Raw genomic sequence first — 21,383 nt, 5'->3', positions numbered from 1 at the left:
TATAAGCTGACAGAGGATTCAGCACCGGAACTATGAACAATATTGTTGGTAAAAAGAGAAATTCTCTACTTATTGAGACTAGGTCATTTAATGCCTATCAATTTACTGGGAAAGTCATTGGGGGAAAAATGCTGCATTTTACTTGCACAAATCATAGTTCAGACAGAGGCTTCTTTTAACTACAGACAGCCACATCAAGTAAATAACAGCAATAATTTTTAAAAAATAATTTGGAAATTAGAATAATTAAATGATCTATACTAAAGTTTATATCACTTAGTTAGCAGTTTTATGATAATCTTTAATTTGTAGGATATATCTTTATCATAGAACATATTTTCAAGTTTTATTTACGTAATGATTTACACATTTAATACATATTTCCACACCAGTGATTATATATTTTACTATCACTCCTAGGCAACATTTATTAAAATTTTTAATATATATCTATAGGTCAATGAATTTCAAAATTAGTAATTTATCCTCTAGAAATAAAAGCACTAATATTAGCATTGTTTGTAGTGCAGAAAACTGAAAACTGAGTTTCCATTATATTAGTGAAGATAGAATAGGTTATGCCAACAATAACAAACAACCCCAAACTCTCAAGGGCTTAAGATCACAAAGTCTTACTTCTTATTCATATCACATGACCATGATGGGTTCATGGAGGAACTTTATTCCATGTAATTTTTACTCAGGGACCTAGGGATGACAGAGGTTTTATCATCTGTAACATCACAAATTGCTGCAGCCAGAGGAAGAGTGTGATAGAGGGTCTCACGCTCTTAATCAAACACTCTGGCACAGAAGTAATTAATGCACATCACTTCCACCTAAAATCCATTGGCCAGAACTTATCATATAGCCTCACCAAAGTGGAGGAGAAGTGTAATCTTCTCATGTGCCTTGAAGGAGAGAAGAGCTAGATACAAGTGGTCATAAAAGTTTCTACCACACTCTAATACATAGCTAAATGATGGTATCTTCATGAAATATTACACAGCCATTCAAAAGAATGAATCAGAACCATAACGTTTTAGAGATTTCCATAAGATACTGAGTAAAGCAAGATTCTTAAAAGTATTCATTATCCCATTTTTGTAAATTAACCGTGACCAGAGAACACTGTGTATATGCACGCATATGTAAAAATATAACTAAATACATTACATTTATATCTACATCTATGTCATGGGGAAAAACGGGAGGATATATCCTACGTTCTTCTCAGAGGTTACCTACGAGAGGGGAATTTGGTGGAGGGGAACCCTGATGTGTGTGGAGATGGCAAGAGAGTAGGTAAGGAAAAAAGTAAAAGAAAAAGAGGGCACTAAGATTTTATGTGATTATGCATTGATGTAAATTTTGTATATGAATACAGAAATTAAGTCATTTTTAGAACTATCTTTTCCTTTTAATTTTGATTGCTTTTATAGGCCTCAAATTATCTATTGAAATTAAATGATCTTTTTAGTTCCCTCCAGCTCTAAACTCTATGATTTCATAACTTAAATAATGTTAAGTCTTATCTATCTCCTGTTTGTCATTTCCTACTTCTAACCCACAGTTGACCTGCCCTGATTAAAGTTCCTGATGTACTACTAAAGCCTGTGGACTATTAATTATACTGAATTCTGGTTGCCTGATTTATGAATAATTTATTTCTAACCTTTATATCAACCAAAGCAACTTGCTCTTGACATCATTAATTTTTACATTTACATGAAGTAGATATTTTAGAAGTAGAGAGATAAAGTTATGGATATTTTTCTTAAGACATATTAGATCTAATCTAAAAGTTTGGAACTTAAACTTTCAGCCTAAGAAATTTTCCCATCTCTCACCTGGACTACTTCAACAGCTGCAATAGCCCATACTTCATACCAATTTACCTTAAATGATCTTTCTAAAAGATCTTTCTTAAATGATCTTTCTAAAACAAAAGTTGTTTGCAACTGGAGAGATAAATGACAGAGTTTGGAGACTTTATACTTAATACCCTTTTGTAAAATTTAAATTTTAAAATACCATGTTTGAGATAATAGTCTTACTTTCCTTGCTTAAAGTCTATTCTATTTTCCATACCAAAAAAGTCCAAGCTTTGTAATATTAACACACAACACCCTATATGAAGTCACCCTGGTCTGATTTTCCTAATTATTCTTCATCTCATTCTTTATGTTGCTATTTCTTCTGGTTTGATTTTCTCATCCTTTTCTTTTTTGTGGCGGTAACATTGGTTAATAACATTATATAAGTTTCAGGTATACACTATAATTCAAGATCTGTACACACTATGGAATGCTCACCACCAAGAGTCTAGTTTCTATCCGTCACCATACATTTGACCCCTTTTACAGATTTTGCCCTCATCCTACCCTCCTACCCCCTGGAGCCTGTGGCATACAGGCACCCTGAGGTGTTCATTTTTGCTTCAGACAAAACTTATTGAATATACCATTCATTCAATATCCAGAACCTACAATCTATTACTATAAAAATGGAATTCATATACAAACAAGGCTACCATAGATTACAATGACCCACCAATTGGAAACTTCTATGGGGCTCCTGTTCAGAACAGAACCACCAAAGACACAGCCAAGATTCAATATTAGTATGTTAGTTAGCTCCCCCAAATTCCATTCTATTTCCTTCTCAAAATATTTTACCTACTCATCAAAATACTGGGATTTGCTAATACTCTCCTGAATTAAACTTATCCCCTCACTATAGAACTACCCTTCCACCTGCAGGGGCAAAGACTGCCCTGTAAAACACAGCATGGAGCAAATCATGTGCCCTCTGCAGGAAGCTCCACACCCAAGAAAAAAGAGAAGCCTGGGTTCCATATGCCCATCAATCTGATTAAGTCACTCCTTCAAAGAATGAGTCAAGGACAGCAAGAGTTTCCTACCAACCTAAAAATGGGCTATGACAGCAAGAAGCAATCTTTTAAAATGTAAGAGCCTTAACTAACTCATCCTGTGTTAAAGCAAGGATATACAATATTTGAAAATTTACAGAAGTGTAAACTAATTATGACAGATTGATTAGTTGTCTACCTGACCCTATTCCCTGATCTCCTGAGGAATAAATAAAAATGGGTCAGACTATCTTGAAGTTGGGTGTGCTCATCTGATGTGGTTCCAGAAAGTGGAATATGGGTGGAGATGCACATCCATTGCAGATCTGGATCATTAAAAACTTCCCACGTGGATCCACCATGGTGTTTTCCCTTTGCAGCAGCCTTGAAAGCCAGTGATTGAAGATGGCAGAACTAGAAGTTGGAAGGAGCCAGGGTTCCTGAATCACTGTCTGGAGGAATGCTGCTCCCTAAATAGGAACATTTATATTGGACTTCAGATAAAGTGAGTAGTTGATGAAAGATTAGCCAGAGAACCTAGTATTAACTAATACAACTGTCTTTATTTTTAAATGTTTGAAAATATTTAACTTTACATGTGAAATATGTTATCAAGACTAATAATCCTCCAAGAAAATACCTGCTCAGGAGATTAATTATAAAATTCAATTAAGAGAATCAAGAGATTAAGAGAATTCCAATTAAGAGAATCAAAAACTAGAAATCTCAAGACCATAGCCAGTAATCAGAGGCATACAAATTGAAGGAGGAATATAATTTCTGTAATGTTTATAATTTCTGCATTTCCATTTTTTCTTGGCTAATCTTTCCTACAAACACAATTCCCCACAATAAGAGAATTATAATTCTACTACAACAAAATTGTTATAGACAAGTCTAAAACTATTTTTATCCATTCCTCAGTTGTTTTTATAAAGTCCATTCGCTTCCCTATTTTATTAGATGATGCCTACTCTTCTTTCCACAACCTCCAACATTTTTTCCTCCACTAGGAAAATTGAAACTATGGAACTAAAACCTCTACAAACTGCCATCCACTTACCACTGCCTTGTGCCACATAGTTTTCCTCTCGTCTTGTTACTATAAGTCTATTCTCCCAGCTAAGGCCCAGCACTTTAGTTTTCCACTGGAGTCCATCCCTCTTGCCTATTATAGGACATTCTACAAAAACAAAAATGAAATCTTCCTGTTCTCTCCTCCATAATCATTTCCCCTTACCCGGAATCTTTCCTTAATTATTTAAACACGCTATTAATTCTTATAGCTTAAAAAAAATCTTCTCCATGTGGTACATATGTATTAGGTTGGTGTAAAAGTAATTGTGATTTAAAAGGTTCAAAAAAATTGCAAAAACCACAATTACTTTTGCACCAACCTAATACAATGGAATATTATTACTCAGCCATGAAAAAGAATGAAACGTTGCCATTAGCAACAATATGGATGGACCTAAAGAGTATTATGCTAAGTGAAAAGAGTCAAAGACAAATACCATATGATTTCACTTATACACAGAATCTAAAAAAAACAAAGTAAATGAACAAACAAAACAGAAACAAACTCAAAGAGAACAAACCTGATTCTTGCCAGATGGAAGGGGATTAGGGGATGGGTGAAAAAGGGGAAAAGATTAAGATGTACAAAATGGCAGTTACAAAATAGTCACAGATGTAAAGTATAGCAGAAGGAATATATAAATCTCTAAATCACTATCTTGTACACCTGAAACTAATAAAATGTTGTATGTCATCTGTAATTGAAACAGAAATTTATTTTAAAAATCTTCTCTTAACCCACTCCCTTTCTAGGTACTGTCCCATTTATCCTTTTCCCTTTAAGGTATAGCTTCTTGAATTTCTTACTCTCGATGAAGATCACTGTCTCCACTTTCTCTCCTCCCCTAATCTCCTTAATTGCCTCCTCCAATCAAATTCCAGTTCACTGAAACTGCCATTGTTAAGATCACCAAAGATCTCCGCATTAACAACACATTAATCAATTTTACTTTATCTCTGCACAGTATTTAACACAATTTATCACTCCCTCTTCTTTGAAATACTTTCTTGCTTGGCTTCACTATCATTCTGGTGAATCCTTTGATGGTTCTTTCTCATCTCTCTTATCGTTTCTCTTTCTAGGTAATGTTACTCTCATGACTATACATGTTCTCATCCAGTCTGATAGCTTTAAATATGTTGTTGACTCCCAAATTTATATCCCTACCCTGTGGACCTGTCTGGAAGCCAACTTACCAGCTCCATTTGAATGTCTAATAGGCATTTCAAACCTAACAAGTCCAAAATTACATTGCTCAGCAAAAAATACTCACGTTATCCTTGGTCCTTTCTCTTTCTTATCACATCCCACATCTAATCTTCAAAATAGATCCAGAAGTTGACCGCTTTACTCCCATGCTGCTCTCACTCTTACTCAAGTCACTACCATCTCTCATATGCATTATTAAAATAACCTCCTGTTTTCTCTGTTTCAGCATTTGGTCCTCTTTTCATAATCTATTCTCAGTATAGCAGTCAGAAAGATCCTGATGTTAAAACATGATTCAGAGCTCTTCTTCGCTCAAAAAAATCTACCAATTTCACATCTTATTCAGGGTAATAGCCAAAGTTCTTACAGTGGCCTACAAGCACTATACAACCTGCCCACCCCAACTTCCCATCCTGTTAACTACCAGGTCTTTTCTCCTGCTCTCTCTACAATGGACTCCTTGCTGCTTGTTGCTTCCCAGCTATACCAGGCACACCCCACCTCTGGGCATTTGTACTTCCTATTCCTTTTGCCAAAAATATTTTCCCCAAGATAGCTACAGGCTTGTTATTCAACTGTTATATCAGTGAGGACTACCCTACATAAAATTTCAACCCCATTCATACTCCCTAACACTTACTCTTCCCTGTTTTATTTCTCCTTAGAAATCATCATTAACTAATATATTACTGTATGTTTTGCTTATTTACTTTATTATCTATTTCCCTCAGTAACATGTAAGCTCTAGAAGAACAGGGTTTATTTATTTTTCTGTTTGTTCACTGTTGTATCCCCAGTATCTAGAACCATGCTTCATTCTTAGTAGATACTCCATAAGTATTTGCTTAATGAATGTTGAATAAATGAAGTAATTTAAGGAATCATACTGGTGTAGCCCTTTTTCCGGCAACTAAAAGCCATCTGTCAATTTTATAAATAGGTAAAGCTGCTTCAGAACTGTGCAACTTGGCTAAAAGGATCTCATCTCAAGATTTTAAAAATGAATGTTAATGATTAGCTATCCAGATGACATCACAGAATCAAGGAGAAGAATTTATTTGCATCCAAACTATTTTAATAAAGAATAAAGAGTATATCTCAATAATTTGTTCCTAGCATTCAATGGCTAATTTTACTAATTTGAAAACTTAGCCAAAACAGTTTTCATGAATACAAGAAAAGATAAAGACAAAATATAATCATCTAATTACCTGAATACAATTACAAGTTTTCAGATAACATGTGGTTATTTCACATTAGGTCAAAATATAAATATATAAATAAATAAATAATTTACGCAAATATCATAAAAGTATCAATTTCAGAAAAAATTTGGCTCTTTAGAAAATGAGAAAAAATTAACTACAAATTTTGTTTTTAGGCTCCATAATCATAATGACTCTTTGAAATTAAACGAATAACTTTTCTGCTTCCTTTAGTTTCTTTTTCCTATCCAGTTTAGCAACTACAGCCCAACGGTCCTCCTGCATTTTCTTCATAGCTCCAAACTTCTGTGTAGATCCAGGGGTTGTTAGAGATGAAGGGGTCTGAATACAAAATAAAATCAAAGTATGTTTAATTAAACAAAATAAAGCCCCATTTTTGAAATTGTCTGAAATAAAATTTAAAAGCTACCCTTTTTGTTGTTCTGGCATAAAGATGCGAAGCTGGTGAATTATTATTCTTGTGTAGTTTTTTCAACGTCTCTTCCTCTGAAACCATGCTCTTAAAAAAATATACAAAAATATAATTTGGGGGCTGCCATCATTAATATTAATATTAATCATTAATATTATTAACATTCTGTTTACCTACCATATGAAGAGGAAGAGGAGGAAGGAAGAAAAAAGGAGACGAGAAGAGGACGGAGAGAGAAGAAAGAAGAAAGATGGAAGAAAACTATGACAAAATAACCTCAATCTGCCAAATAAAGACTGTTATAATTGTCAAACAGTAATACCTTGATAAAGATTTCAACCAATAAGTGGTGTAAAATAAAGGAACATGTAAAATTATGCAAAATCAAGAGAGGCTCTGAATAACAAATTTGACTGCAGCAAGATTAAAAATTTTCACCTAACTTTTCTTAAAAGAAAAAAGAAAGAAAAGCAAATGTGGTTAAAACTACTTTACAACACGCTGCTGAAAAACAATATAGTTAATCTCATATGCCAACTATGCTATATCAAGTATTTCAAAATGCCATGTTTTTTGAAATTTAGAGCAATTATTTGAACTTTTAAAAAAATGCTGCAAAAGCATAGAATTCTGTTACAGTAGAGCTCCACCGTATTTCAGTATTGCAATGATAGCTATTATGTACACTTATTATACGTATATATCAAGAAATAAAGTAGACAAATAATGTAAACAAATAATAAATGCTATTTGCAATATTTTTACCAGAAGATCAGTAGTTTCTGAACTATCTGAATTAGAATCAAACTCAAAGACCATTTTTCTCTTTTTATTACTTCCTTCAATGGATACATTCCTGTTTTCTCTCTGCTGAATATTTAGTTTTGTTGGTGTCTTCACAGTATATGCCTATCCAAAAAGAAAAGCAATACATTATCACATCAAATAAAACATACATTACTAATACAGCAAGTTGAGTCTTTAGTAATCAATAACTCTCCATTATTATTGGCAAGTATATGAAGTGTGAACTTTGGATAATAATTTAATTCAGATGTCCTTGGTAATAAAACTTTTGTAAGTTTCTTCAAAAAATATACAATAGTGGACTTTCTTTCTCCTTCCCTTGAGCTTAAAATATGGGAAGGGGAAGAAGGACAGAGGGAGAGAAGGAGAGGAAGACACTACAGCTTCAGCAGTCAAACATCTTAAGGGGGACTTCAATTTTTGTAACTATTAATACCAAAGAGCTGAATGAACATTGCTCTTTCTACAAAAATCCTTACTGATTTATAAGAAAATACGTTTGCTTATGTTTTGTTGGAACCTTAATTCACATTAGTCAATATTTACCCAGTATTCCATATTATCCAGTAAGTTTAATGATTTTTTTTAAGTATCTCTAAAAAATAAGGTCAGTGACATGAGCAAAAATGGCAGAGTAAGTAGCCCCCAAAATTCACTCTCCCAGAAAGCAAAGAAAATATTGATATAGTATCAGAACTCTGGTTCTGGTACTATTTGGCATAACCTGGAGATTATTTTTTTAAATGGCTGAACATCTGTAAAAACAGCAAGTTTTTTGGTATTTTAACTTTTCCTTCCCATCCCCCACTCTAGCTCCACATTAACCTTAAAAAATAACAGCTCACATTTCTGATCCATCCTGGCAGCCACTAGACAGAGCAGAACAGAACTAGGAGTTCTTTCAAAGCTTTATTCCCAAAGAGTTGTCATTACTTGACCAATCTAGTGGTTCTCTGGAAGACCTCACTTATAAGGCAGTCTTTTTTTGACCTGTCTCAGAGCTCACTCACTACAAAAAGTTTTATCCTTGGTGTGTGTGGGGTAGGGAGTAGCATTTGTCAAAAACAATTATAGGCAAGTGTTTTATCTTTGCAGCTCCCTGAGACAATGATTAACAGTTGGGGCAAATGACAGATTAACCAAAAACTTTAAATAAAACCAAGGTCACAGGTTCGATTCCCACATGGGCCAGTGGGCTGTGCCCTCTACAGCTAAGACTGTGTGAACAACAGTTTTCCCTGGAGCTGAGTTGCCATGAGCAGCCAGATTTGGCACCGTGCGACTTCTGGCTCTTCCCCAAAGTCAAAATGATCATGAAAGGTAAATGTTTTGAATCAATTCAGGACATCAAGGCAGCCACAACGGCACAACTAAAGACACAAAAGAGGACTTCCAGAACTGCTTCAGAAAGTAGCAATAACAATGGGATAAGTTTGTTTGAATTGAGGGAGAGTGTTTTGATGGGGGATTAATGGTAATGCCTTTTACTGCAATTTTTTTAAACATTCATATATTGTTTAAAAAAATCACATTTTTGATTCAATAACAAGAGTAGGTTAAAAGTAAGAGGGTGGTAAAAGGTCAACCATACAAATAGTAAGCAAAAGAGAGCTAGAATGGCTATCCTAATGTCAGACAAAATAGACTCTAAAAACAAAAAATGTTACTAGAAACAAAAAGAACATTTTATAAGGGTAAAAGGGTCAATCCACCAAGAAAAGATAACACTTATAAGTATATATACACCTAAAAACATAGCCCCCAACTATATGAACCAAAAACTGGGAAAATTAGATAATTCAACAATAATAGCAGGATACTTCCATACCCCCACTTTCAATAATAAAAAGAACAACTAGACAGAAGCTCAGTAAGGAAATATAATACTGGAACAACACTATAAACCAACTAGGTGGATACTTAGGAAATTCACAAGTGTGGGAATATGACACACTCCTAAATAACCAATGGGTCAAAGAATAAATTACAAGGGAAATTAGTACTTTGAGAATAATGAAAAGGAAAACACAACATACTTATGGGATACAGTGAAATCAGTACTTAGAGAGAACTTTATATCTATAAATGCCTGTATTAAAAATTAAGATCATTCAGTTGGTTAGAGCACAAGCTCTGGGCAATGGGGCTGCCGGTTCGATTCCCACATGGGCCAGCGAGCTGTGCCCTCCACAACTAGAATGAAGTCAATGAGCTGCCGCTCAGCTCCCAGGTGGCCAGATGGCTCAGTTGGTTGGAGCGTGGGCTCTCAACCACAAGATTTCCGGTTCGACTCCTCCACTCTTCCAAGGGATGGTGGGCTGCGTCCCCCGCAACTAAGATTGAACACGGCACCTTGAGCTGAGCTGCCACTGAGCTCCTGGATGGCTCGGTTGGTTGGAGCGCGTCCTCTTGACCACAAGGTTGCCGGTTCAACTCCCACAAGGGATGGTGGGCTGCACCCCCTGCAACTAACAACCGCAACTGGACCTGGAGCTGAGCTGTGCCCTCCACAACTAAGACTGAAAGGACAACAACTTGACTTGGGAAAGTCCTGGAAGTACACACTGTTCCCCAATAAAGTCCTGTTCCCCTTTCCCAATAAAATCTTTAAAAAAAAAATTAAGATCAAGACTAGGGAGACATGACAGTTAAATGCAACATGATACCCCAGATTGGATCCTGGAAGAGAAAGAGGACATTAATGGAAAACTATAAAACCCAAATAAAGTTTGAAAGTTAGTTAATAGTAATGTGCCAATGTATGTTTCTTAGTTTTGACAAATGTACATGGTAATGTAAGATATTAACAATGGGGAAACTAGATGAGAAATGTAAATTCTCTGTACTATCTTTGTAACTTTTCTGTAAATCTAAAATTAACTGTAAAATAAAAGTTTATTTTTTAAAAAAACTAAGGTCACCACAGCCACCAGAATGGCTGAAATAAAAAAGATGAAAAACACCATGTGGTGGCAAGTAGAACTCTCATTCACTACTAGCTAGAATGTAAATTGGTACTATCATTAAAAAAAAAAACAAACAAACAAAAAACACAAAATTTGCTGTGTGATACAATAAGACATATATAGTTGGTCTTTGTCGCTGGTTTCTGACACAGAACTTTTAAACTCTAATAATTTCCTAAGTGATAGGGGAGCTAGGAGCAACTTTTGGTATAATATTTGGTTTTGGGCCCCAATAATGTGATGAGAGAGTGTTTTGTTATTCATAATGAGCTCCTTTCAACTGTACCTGATTTTATGCTAATAACTAGTGATAAGGGGCTCCTAGATAGCTTCAGGATGGTGAGTAGTCTCCAGAAAGAGCAAGGTATGATTAGAAGTTTGGAACCTTCCAGCCCTACCCCTGACCTCCTGGGAGGGCAGTGATTGGAGAATGAATTAATCACTGAAGGTCAGTGATTTAATCAATCGTGCCAGTTAAAGAACTTTCATAAAACCTCTAAACAATGGGGTTCAGAGAGTTTCCAGGTTGGTGAACACATGGAAGTACCAGGAGGACGGCACTTTCAGACAGGGCATGGAAGCTCCGTTCCCCTTACTCATACTTTGTCCTATATGCATCTTTTCCATTTGGCTGTTACTGAGTTGTATCCTTTATAATACACTGGAAATAGGTAATTTCCTGAGAACTGTGAGTCATTCTAGCAAATTACTGAACCAAATTATAGGTAGCCCCAATTTATAGCCAGTTGGTCAGTAGTACAAGCGGCAAGCCAGAACTGTGACTGGCCTCTGAAGTAGGGGCAGTCTTGTCGGACTAAGTCCTTAACCTGTGGGGTCTACATTAACTCCAGATACTATCAGAAGTTAATTAAATCGTATCACACCCAGTTGGTGTCAGGAGAGTTGGTGAATTGGTTCATGTGGGGGAAAAACACACACATTTTGTATCCGAGTGAAAACAGCTCAGGCAGTATCTATTAAGATGGAACATATTATGTATAACCCAGCAAATTCACTCCTAGGGACAGGTTATAATGTTATGTGTGGTTTATAAAAATTCATCAACTTACATAAAGATCTGTGCATATATTTCAATAAAAAGATTAAAAAAATTTTTTAAAGTAAGGCCATTCTTTAATGGAGATAATTTCATATTCTGAATAATATAATAGTAAATACAACGAAATAACTTTATATAAAAGCTTCTCTAAGCTATGTGGACTAATTTTCATAATTTCCATGAGGTGAACAACATAGATATGAGGATGTGAGTGGGACTCTTCCTTTTTCTCTAGAATTGTCAATGGAGGCACAAAGCCGAGGGGGAAAAGGGTTAGCAACCCATATTCTAAAGGAAGCAACCTATGATTTAAGCCAGATCCTTCTCTGGGTCTTACTAAAAAGTGGTCAAAGCAGGCCCTACAATCACCAAACAACTCCCTTCTTCTCAGTTATTTAAGAAAACTGGGAGGGGAAGATATGAAATTTCATCTTAAGAGGGGTAGAGACAGGTGGAGATAATTTTCTCCTCTACTCCCAAGACAAGTGAGAAGATAACTCTAACAGCAGCCTTGTAAAGACTAGGAGTGCCTTCAAGCAGGGAGCATTCTGCACTGCCATTTATCATGGAAAGGTTGAATGAATTCCCTAAGGATTAAGTGGACATGTGGAAGATAGCTAGAACTGAGCTACTTTGATAGTCTCTGCTCTACAAGAGCAGATGGCTAAGTAAAGGATCCAGTAGCAAGATGATGTGGAATAAACAGCAGATGGAGGTAACTAGGATGAGACTGGAAACTGTCAAGCCAGAACCAGATTTCCCATATCAGAGACCTAAGCACTGGTGAATGCTAGAAAGTTATGGAATCTGCCCAAGATGCCATCAAGTTGTAGACAGTGATTTAAGAAAAAAGAAAAGAAACCATTTCATGCTGGTATCACAAAAAATTGAAACTTTCAAGAAATTGATTTTCTATGTCTGATACTAGATACATGGTATATGATACCAGAACTGTCTTTTTTAATTTAAAAAATTACTACTTTTTTTGAAATTTTAGCAACCAACCTTTGGTAATGGTGTAGGTAAAGTACTTCTGGCAGGTGTCCACAGAATGTCTCTTGTACCTTTGGATTTGCCTTGATCAGCTGATGTGAAGTTTCGAGATATATTTTTGGGAGGAGCTGCTTTAGAATCAAATTTCCGGTAACTAGTTTCATGTGTTTCCAATAAAGGTGTCTGTGTTTTCTATATTGAACAACAGAAGTGCATAAAATCATCATTAAATGTCATTTTAATTAAAGAGCAGCAACTAGTAGATGTAACACTGGAATAAACTAGAATTTACCCCCAAATTTGTTATTGATTTGATAACTTTGAATAAATTACATAATAATTGATTAAATAACAAATTAAATTTCTTTGTCACTTTAATTTCCCATTTAAGATGAAAATGGCATCTGCCCCTCTCTGTCTTGAGAGCTGCTGTGAGAACATATATGATATTTCAACTCTCTATCTGACCAAAAATTGAGGATTCTCTAAAAAAAAAATCTCTATTCCTAGTGGCAAAACAGCTTAACCTGTGGTTCATTCCAATAGCCTAAAACCCGCAATTTATTCTCATTTCTATTCATTCTCTTTTATACTTTCATATGTTCTCACTTATCTATTTTTAGAAATCATCCTTTTCCTATCCACCAGCTTTACTCCCTTCCAAAAAAAGGGGGGGGAGTGGGGCAAATATTATGATAGTAAAGAACTAGAGAAATTTTCAGGAAAAAAATGATAAAATGGCTACTTGCTTCAATTCTGAAAATAAACAAATTACAAAATTACTCTAAGTACTTAGATATTATTTGAACTCAATTTCTTCACTTCTCTTTCTACCTTTATATATACTTATTTTCTTTCAGCACCTGACCTAGCTTTCCAGTAAAATCTAGCAATAGTTGATTTAGTGGAATCCTATGTGAAACCCATGTCCATCACTTTTTTTTAAATTAAAGTTTATTGGGGTGACTTTAATTAAAGTTTATATGGTTAGTCAAGTTACATAGGTTTCAAGTGTACAATTCTGTAAAACATCATCTATATATCACATTGTGTGTTCACCACCCGGAGTCAGTTCTCCTTCCATAACCACATATTTGATCCCGTTTACCCTCATGTACTACCCCTCTCCCCCTTTTCCCCCTTACCACTTTCTATTTTACCACTTCCTTTGGTGACCACCATATCCATGAATACAAATCATGGCAATCACTCACAAGAAAGAATACAGCGCACGTGTACACGTATACACACACACACACACACACACACACACACACACACGGTTACTTTCAAAAGCTTAGTGGTTGAATCTGCCATGAGTTTAAATTAGGAGGATACAGGATGCAGGATTGCGATGTGACCACGCGTGCTATAAAAACATGGAACTATGTGTCAAGTAACACACTCTTTACTCTAGGATCTATTACTACCTTGCTGGTTGATTGTAAGTTAATCTCCAAGTATCTCCAGGCTTAAATTTATCCACCTATATAATCAAGGAGCTAAAATGAGGTGATTTGTAGATTTTTTTCCCCCAGTTCTAGTAATCTTACTTCAGTCCTTTTTCCAGCAGGTATGAATTTTAGTAGCATTTTTTCACAGTTACATTTATGTATCTTTTTTCATAAATTTTTCTATATTATAGTTAATAACACAATTTTGATGAAAACAAATTTATTCTGCTCTCTGGCTTTGTCAGGAGTCATCCTGAGAATCTTCAAAATTTAACTGCTTTCATGGACAAATTTTTCTCCCCCAAAAGGACTGAGAATGGCAACTACACCACCTTGTGGCCATGTCTGAGAATTAACATTTCCCTGGTAGACTAAAAAAAATATACCCCTCATTCTAGAATACTGAAATAACCCTCTTCATAACACATCATGGAAACGTATTCACTTTTCTACAATTTACATTCTTTTCTAAATGTTACATTTCCAGTGATAGATATATATAAAACATTTAGGTTTTCCTCTCTTTTATTTTTTAAACAAACATTTATATGGCGTTTCCCTTGTGCCAACAAGCATTATTTTAAATGCTTTACAAATATTATCTCATTTAATCCTAACAACAACTTTAGGAAATAGGTATTATTATTATCCCTTAATAGATGAGGAAACTGAAGCATGAAGAAGTAACTTGCCCAAACTCAGAAATGTTTGATAAACTCAATGATTATATATAAAAGGCTTATGATATTTCAATATTTTTGGAATAAAGTATAGCAAGTGAAAGCCTGTTTAAATTTTTCATTTTCTCATTATTTGCAATATATCTATCCAGAACACCAGGTAAAATTAGTAATCTACTTGATAGCAGATAAAAAATAATAGGCACATAATACTGGAACTATACATGAATCAAAATAACTCTACAACACTATGGGATATATACTTTTATGATATAAATATTCTACATTTAGAAACGAATACTAGAGTTTAACCAACTGATTTATCTTCATCAGACACTTCCCTTAGACTATATCTAGCCCTGTTGCCTAATTTTAATACGATAATAATTCTCCAAATATGTTTTCAAGTGCCTACTACAGTATCTGGGACATACAAAGCACTCAATATTCACTCACAGAAATATACAATATTTCTTTCCTTCTTCTCTTTCTTTAAACCCAAATGTAAAAAAATGTAGCACTGTCTATACCTAACAAATAAACTGTTTTGAACTACTCTTGTCAGTTTTAGTTTATAGGCAAAGCAACCTCTGTGGGGACTTAGAAGACTACATCACTGTACAAATAGTACTTAATCATTTTAACTGTAATTTGCAATTAGAATTCTGTAATAATCTTATATTACCAAATGGATTAGAGGCTGAGGTACCCCTTTTCCACACACCTGGTTATTTCCTTTCATGGGGAACACCAGTAGGGTAACATTCCTAACCTGTTTCCTCAGGGAAGAAGCAATGACTTACTGGGATTGGTGAATTTGGAAGGAGGAACTGGGCACATATATAGTCCAGCCCCTTCCTTACTCTTCCTCTTGGGTACCAGAGGAAGCACACATTCTGCTGTGTTCCTTTATGCCATATGCTTTACAAAGGCAAGCCATTAAGTGTATAGATTTGTCCCAGTCCAGATTTACCTGTGACAGAGAAGGTAAATTTGTCTAATTTGGAATTCAGGATTAAGAAATCTTTTTGCCTTTAAATATAAGCTAAATTTCCCAATACTAGTTATCAATAATAAAGATATTATTTTGGTTTTCATTGTCTTTCTCAATTGGTTCAGACTTAAGTGGGGAAAGCACAATATCATTTACTTAGCCCTCTCAAAACCCAAAATTAGACATAATCTAAACATAAGCTTTGGAATATATAATGAAAATATTTTTCCTCTAACACTGGAAATTTCCCCAGAAACACATAAGTATCTAACTAATTTAAGATAATTTTAATTACAGAAGATTGAAATCTCTAAATCTCCAAATGACAAATGCTTTAAATTTTTAGCTAATGCTTTTAAATTAATAAGTAGCAAGAAACATGTAGGAAATGAAGTTGTGTGATATACCTTACATGTTCTTTTCCTTTTTATGAACAAAAAAATTTGTCTAAGATGTTAGAAAAATGAATTGGTTGAAAGAAAAACTGAGAATTATTTAAAATTCTTACCTTGTCTCTTTTTTCTTTGATAGTAACTGTGTTTCCTTGTGCCTCTCTTTTGAGTTTTTCCTATGAAAATATCAAGTACATAAATGTAGTCATTACTATTATCACAAATGCTCATATTATCAAAATCTTTCTTAAGAAGTATTAACAAGAAAGAGTACTGACCTCTAAATTTTATAAAAAACAATAAAAAGAAAATAGAAAAATTAGTTCTTCTCTATAGAAATGTGTTATTTGGTTTTGAATTACCTTTTTTTAATTCTGGTAAGTCTCTAGCATGTATCTGTGGAATCTTAACTAAGTCTTGCAAAACTCTGAATTTCAACTTTCTCATTCATAAAATTAAGTGGAGAGACTGGATTGTAAACTAAGGGATACACACAAATAATTAACAGTGAAGAGCTGCAAAGAGATCCAAAATATTATGGGCCTTTAGAGGCAAAATTCACTTTTTCTGTGTGTGTTGACTTTGTATAATGAACTTTCAACATGAAATTAACAGAGATCAGGGATTAAAAAAAATTTAGAGAAAAGTACAAAATACAGAGGAAATGATATATCACTCTTGCTAGGGACTAGAGTGTGTGTATTCAGTAGTGAAAAGAAAAAGAAAAATTAACCCTGGACTACAGAAAGAATATGTAGTATGCTTTAATATGACAGTCATCTAGAAAACAGAACTGGTATAGCCCCCAAGGAGCCGTAAAGTTCTCAGAGAAGGAAAAGTTCTAATGCACAGAAGGTTAGGAAAACTTGCCTTGCCTGCCCATGATGCCTGTGCTAATATCTATCTTCACTGAATGCCTTGTGTACACCATTGTATCTCTCCCACTGTGTTGTTCCTAACCAGAGAACCCACTTCACTATGAAAGAAGATGGCAGTAAGCTGATATAACAGTAGTCATTGTTCTTATTATATATCCTATCAACCACCAATGGTTGATCTTCAGAACTACAAAATAGCCAGAAAAAAAATTAGATGGCATTAGTAAGTCCTTACCTAAAAATAATTACTTTAAATGCAAATGGACTAAATTCTCCAAGGAAAAGACATAGAGTGGCTGAATGGATAAATAAACATGACCCAATAATATGCTGTCTATGATAATATGCTGTCCTACACTTAAGCTTTAAAGACACTCATAGCCTGAAAACGAAGAGCTGGAAAAAGATATGCCATACAAATAGAAACCAAAAGAGAGGAGTTGCTATACATATATCAGACAAAATAGACTTTAAATCAAAAGTTGTAACAAGAGACAAAGAAAGTCATTATATAACGATAAAGGGGTCAATTCATCAAGAAAATATAACAATTGTAAAAATACATGCACCTCAGAGGAGCATCTGAATGTATTAAGCAAATACTAATATATCTGAAGAGAGAAATAAACAATAGAATAGTAGTAGGGAACTTCAGTACCCTACCTTCAACAAGGGATAAATCACAGAAATCAGTAAGTAAACACTGGACATCAGCTATACTTTAGACCAAACAGATCTAACAGATATACCTTTCCATCCAATAAAACAATATCCATCCTCAAATATATATGGAACATCTTCAGAATAAATCCTATGTTAGGTCACAAGTCTTAATAAATTTAAGAAAACTGAAATCATACAAAATATGTTTTCCAACCACAATTGTATGAAATTAGAAATCAGTAATAGGAGAAAAACTTGAAAATTCAAACATGTGAAAATCAAACAACACAATCAATGAACAATTAATGGGTAAAAACGAAATCAAAAGGGAAGTCAAAAATATCTTGAAACAAGTGAAAATGGAAACATGGCATACCAAACCTTACTGGAAGTAAGCAGTTCTAACAGGAAAGTTTACAGCAATAAACACCTACATAAACAAAAAAGAAGAGAGAGAGCCAAGATGGTGGAGTACATAAACACCGTGCCTGCTTCCTTCTCTGAACATATTAAAATTACAACTAAATTATACAACAATCAACCTGGAGAACAATCTGAAGTCTTGCTGAACAGAAATTTTATAACTAAGGATATAAAGAAGCTACATCAAGGCTGGTAGAAGTGGTAGAAACGTGAAATGGACTAGCCCCAAACCTCCGTGTGGTGGTTGAGAATCAGGAGGAATATCTCGGCTGCGGAATTTCCCCCCAGAAGAGCAAGGAACCTCACCTCCACACTAGGATCCCCAGCCTGGAGAACTGGTACCGAGAAGAGGAGCCTCCACATCTGGCTATGAAAAACAGTGAGGATTCTGACAATCCGGGTGGGACAGAGGGCTGCAGGAAACCAAGATGTCCTCACCAGGGCCCGTGCACAGACTCACTCACTTGCAGGAACTCATCCTGGGCTCCCACAGAGGGACAGTGACTTGGGGGGCATCGGAGGCATAGAAGGGGCAGACTGAGGTATCTGGCCTCGAGGCAAGTGTTGGAGGACAGTTGCCATTTTCCCTGTGAGGGGCCCATCTCCTGTGCAGTCAGCAGGAGGGTGCCATCTTTCTTGTGCTGAGTCCTCCCCCACAGTATAGCCAAATCTGAACATGAATTGGTCTGATGAGCTCTGCTGGGACTCAGCCCCACCCAACTACCCCAACGCCAGAGACACTTTCTCAGCAAGTATCCAGCCCCGCCCACACTGCACTCTTTCTTGGAAAACTATCAGAGTCTGCGGGCCCCAGGTGGGTGGCGGCTGATCTCGGTGTGCTCTGAGACTTTTCCTGCATAGCTCCAGACTCAGCACTGGCACCAAACAAGAATCTACATTAAGCTGGTGACCACAACTCTTCCCACTTTAGTGACTCCCTGAGACCCCGCCTACCCCAACTTCTGTACCACACGATGCTTTATCAGTTGATGAACCTCAAGAGAGCCAGAAGGTGGCAACAGGTCTCGGGTGTCCTGGCTTTTTACAGAGCTACCGCAGGCCCAGCACTGGTGGTAGATGTCCTCAGTTCACAGTGTGGCCTCTCCCACACACCTCCAGGTTTGCCACAGGGAGTGAACAATTGTGGATTGCTTTGTAGCTCCTACCAGGTAGTCCCTGCCCAGTCACAGGCAGTGGGTGACCTGGGCTTGCACCGGAGCCTCCCAAGAGGCCCCAAGAACCGACACATTGGGTTGATGCAAAAATAATTGCAGTTTAAAAGGTTAAAAATTGCAAAAACCGCAATAACTTTTGCACCAACCTAATACTTGGAGGTTTGTTTCAGACCACAGCAGAGGACAACCCAATTAGCCCTACAGTAGCACACACAAAGGGAAGTCTCAACAGGCAGCAGAGCCCGCTGGGGCAAATCCCATTCAGTAGGGTAAGTACCCACACACACACACACAGCAGCCTGTAAGCTGTTGACGTGGCCAAACCCCACAGCCAATCAGCCTGAGGGTCAATACCACCTATTGACATGCCGATAGCAATCAAAGCTCAACTATAATAGGAGAGCATACATAACCCACACAAGGGACACTCCTGGAGCACCCAGAGCAGGTGACCAGAAAGACTATACCGGGGCCACATAGGGCACCTACTACATAAGGCCACCTGGCCAAGATTGGGAGATATAGCAGATTTACCTCAGACACAGACACAAACAGGGAGGCAGCCAAAATAAGGAAACAAAAAAAACCACTTCCCAAATAAAAGAACTCCAGAAAACTCCAGAAAAAGAACTAAACAAAATGGAGGCAAACAACCTACCAGAGACAGAGTTCAAAACAATGGTTATACAGATGCCCATACAAATTTAGTCAGAACTTCAACAAAGGGATAGAAAGCATAAAAAAGGACACAGAAACCATGAAAAAGAACCAGTCAGAAGTGACGAATACAATAACTAAATGAGGAGTAGACTAGATGAAGCAGAAGGTCAAATCAGTGATTTGGAAGACAAAGTAGCAGAAAATACCCAATAAGAACAGAAAAAAGAATCCAAAAAAATGAGGATAAGAGACCTCTGGGACAACAGCAAGCTAACATTTGCATCAGAGGAGTACCAGAAGGAGAAGAAAACAAGGGATTGAGAACCTATTTGAAGAAATAATGACTGAAAACTTTCCTAACCTGGCGAAGGAAACAGACATACAGGTCCAGGAACCACAGAGTCCTAAACAAGATAAATCCAAACAGGCCCACACCAACACACATTATAATTAACATGGCAAAGATTGAAAACAAAGAGAGAATCCTAAAAGCAGCAAGAGAAAGGTAACTATTATATTGGTGCAAAAGTAATTGCGGTTTAAAAGGTTAAAAATTGCAAGAAACGCAATTATTTTTGCTCCACCCTAACAGTAACTTATAAGGGAGCTCCCACAAATAGTCGGCTGATTTCTCAACAGAAACTTTGCAGGCCAGAAGGGATTGGCAAGAAATATTCAATGTGATAAGAAGTCAGGACCTAGAACCAAGGTTACTCTACCCAGCAAAGCTATCATTTAAAATCAAAGGACAGATAAAGAGCTTCCAAGACAAGAAAAAGCTAAAGGAGTTCATCACCACCAAACCAGTATTACAAGGAATGTTAGAGGAACTTCTTTAAGATGGAAAAAAAAGATCAAAATTATGAATAATAAAATGACAATAATTACATATCTATCAACAATTACTTTTAATGTAAATGGATTAAATGCCCCAATCAAAAGACACAGAAGGGCTGAATGGGTAAGAAAACACAACCCTTACATATGCTGACTACAAGAGAATCACTTCAGATTGAAAGACACACAAAGACAGAGAGTAAAGGGATGGAAAAAGATATTTCATGAAAACAAAAAATAAAAAAAAATTTAAAAATCTGGAGTAGCAATACTTATACCAGACAAAATTGACTTTAAAACAAAGGCTATAATAAAAGACAAAGAAGGACCCAATAATCCCACCTCTGAGCATTTATCCGAAGAAACCCAAAACTCTACTTCAAGGGGAACCGTACTTCCATATGTTCATTGCTTACAATGGCCAAGATGTGGAGGCAGCCTAGGAGTCCATTGATGGATGAATGAATAAAGAGTAGGTGATACATATATACACAATGGAATATTTCTCTGCAATGGAAGAGAATGAATGGGTTCTCGCCAATTGCAGCAGCATGGATGGACCTGAAGGGTATTGTGCTGAGTGAAGTATGTCAGACAGGGAAAA

At 36.0% G+C, this 21,383-nt stretch overlaps 1 protein-coding gene across 1 annotated transcript in view; it reads right to left on the bottom strand.

The window, feature by feature from the left end:
- Positions 1–6,282: 6,282 nt before the first annotated feature.
- SYCP1 (synaptonemal complex protein 1) overlaps positions 6,283–21,383 on the bottom strand; it is an 81,044-nt gene continuing 65,943 nt past the window's right edge. The window contains exons 28-32 of the mRNA XM_019730552.2: positions 16,260–16,319; positions 12,636–12,815; positions 7,563–7,706; positions 6,795–6,884; positions 6,283–6,706 (exon numbers count right to left, since the gene is read on the bottom strand). Of these exons, the coding sequence (XP_019586111.2) occupies positions 6,569–6,706; positions 6,795–6,884; positions 7,563–7,706; positions 12,636–12,815; positions 16,260–16,319 (612 nt within the window). The 3' untranslated portion in view covers positions 6,283–6,568. The remainder of the gene's footprint in view (positions 6,707–6,794; positions 6,885–7,562; positions 7,707–12,635; positions 12,816–16,259; positions 16,320–21,383) is intronic.

Source organism: Rhinolophus sinicus, linkage group LG14 (assembly GCF_036562045.2).
Source record: "Rhinolophus sinicus isolate RSC01 linkage group LG14, ASM3656204v1, whole genome shotgun sequence".
NCBI classification, from domain to species: Eukaryota; Metazoa; Chordata; class Mammalia; order Chiroptera; family Rhinolophidae; genus Rhinolophus; species Rhinolophus sinicus.
Note: the sequence above shows the minus strand (reverse complement) of the source record. Positions and strands in the feature narration are given on the sequence as shown.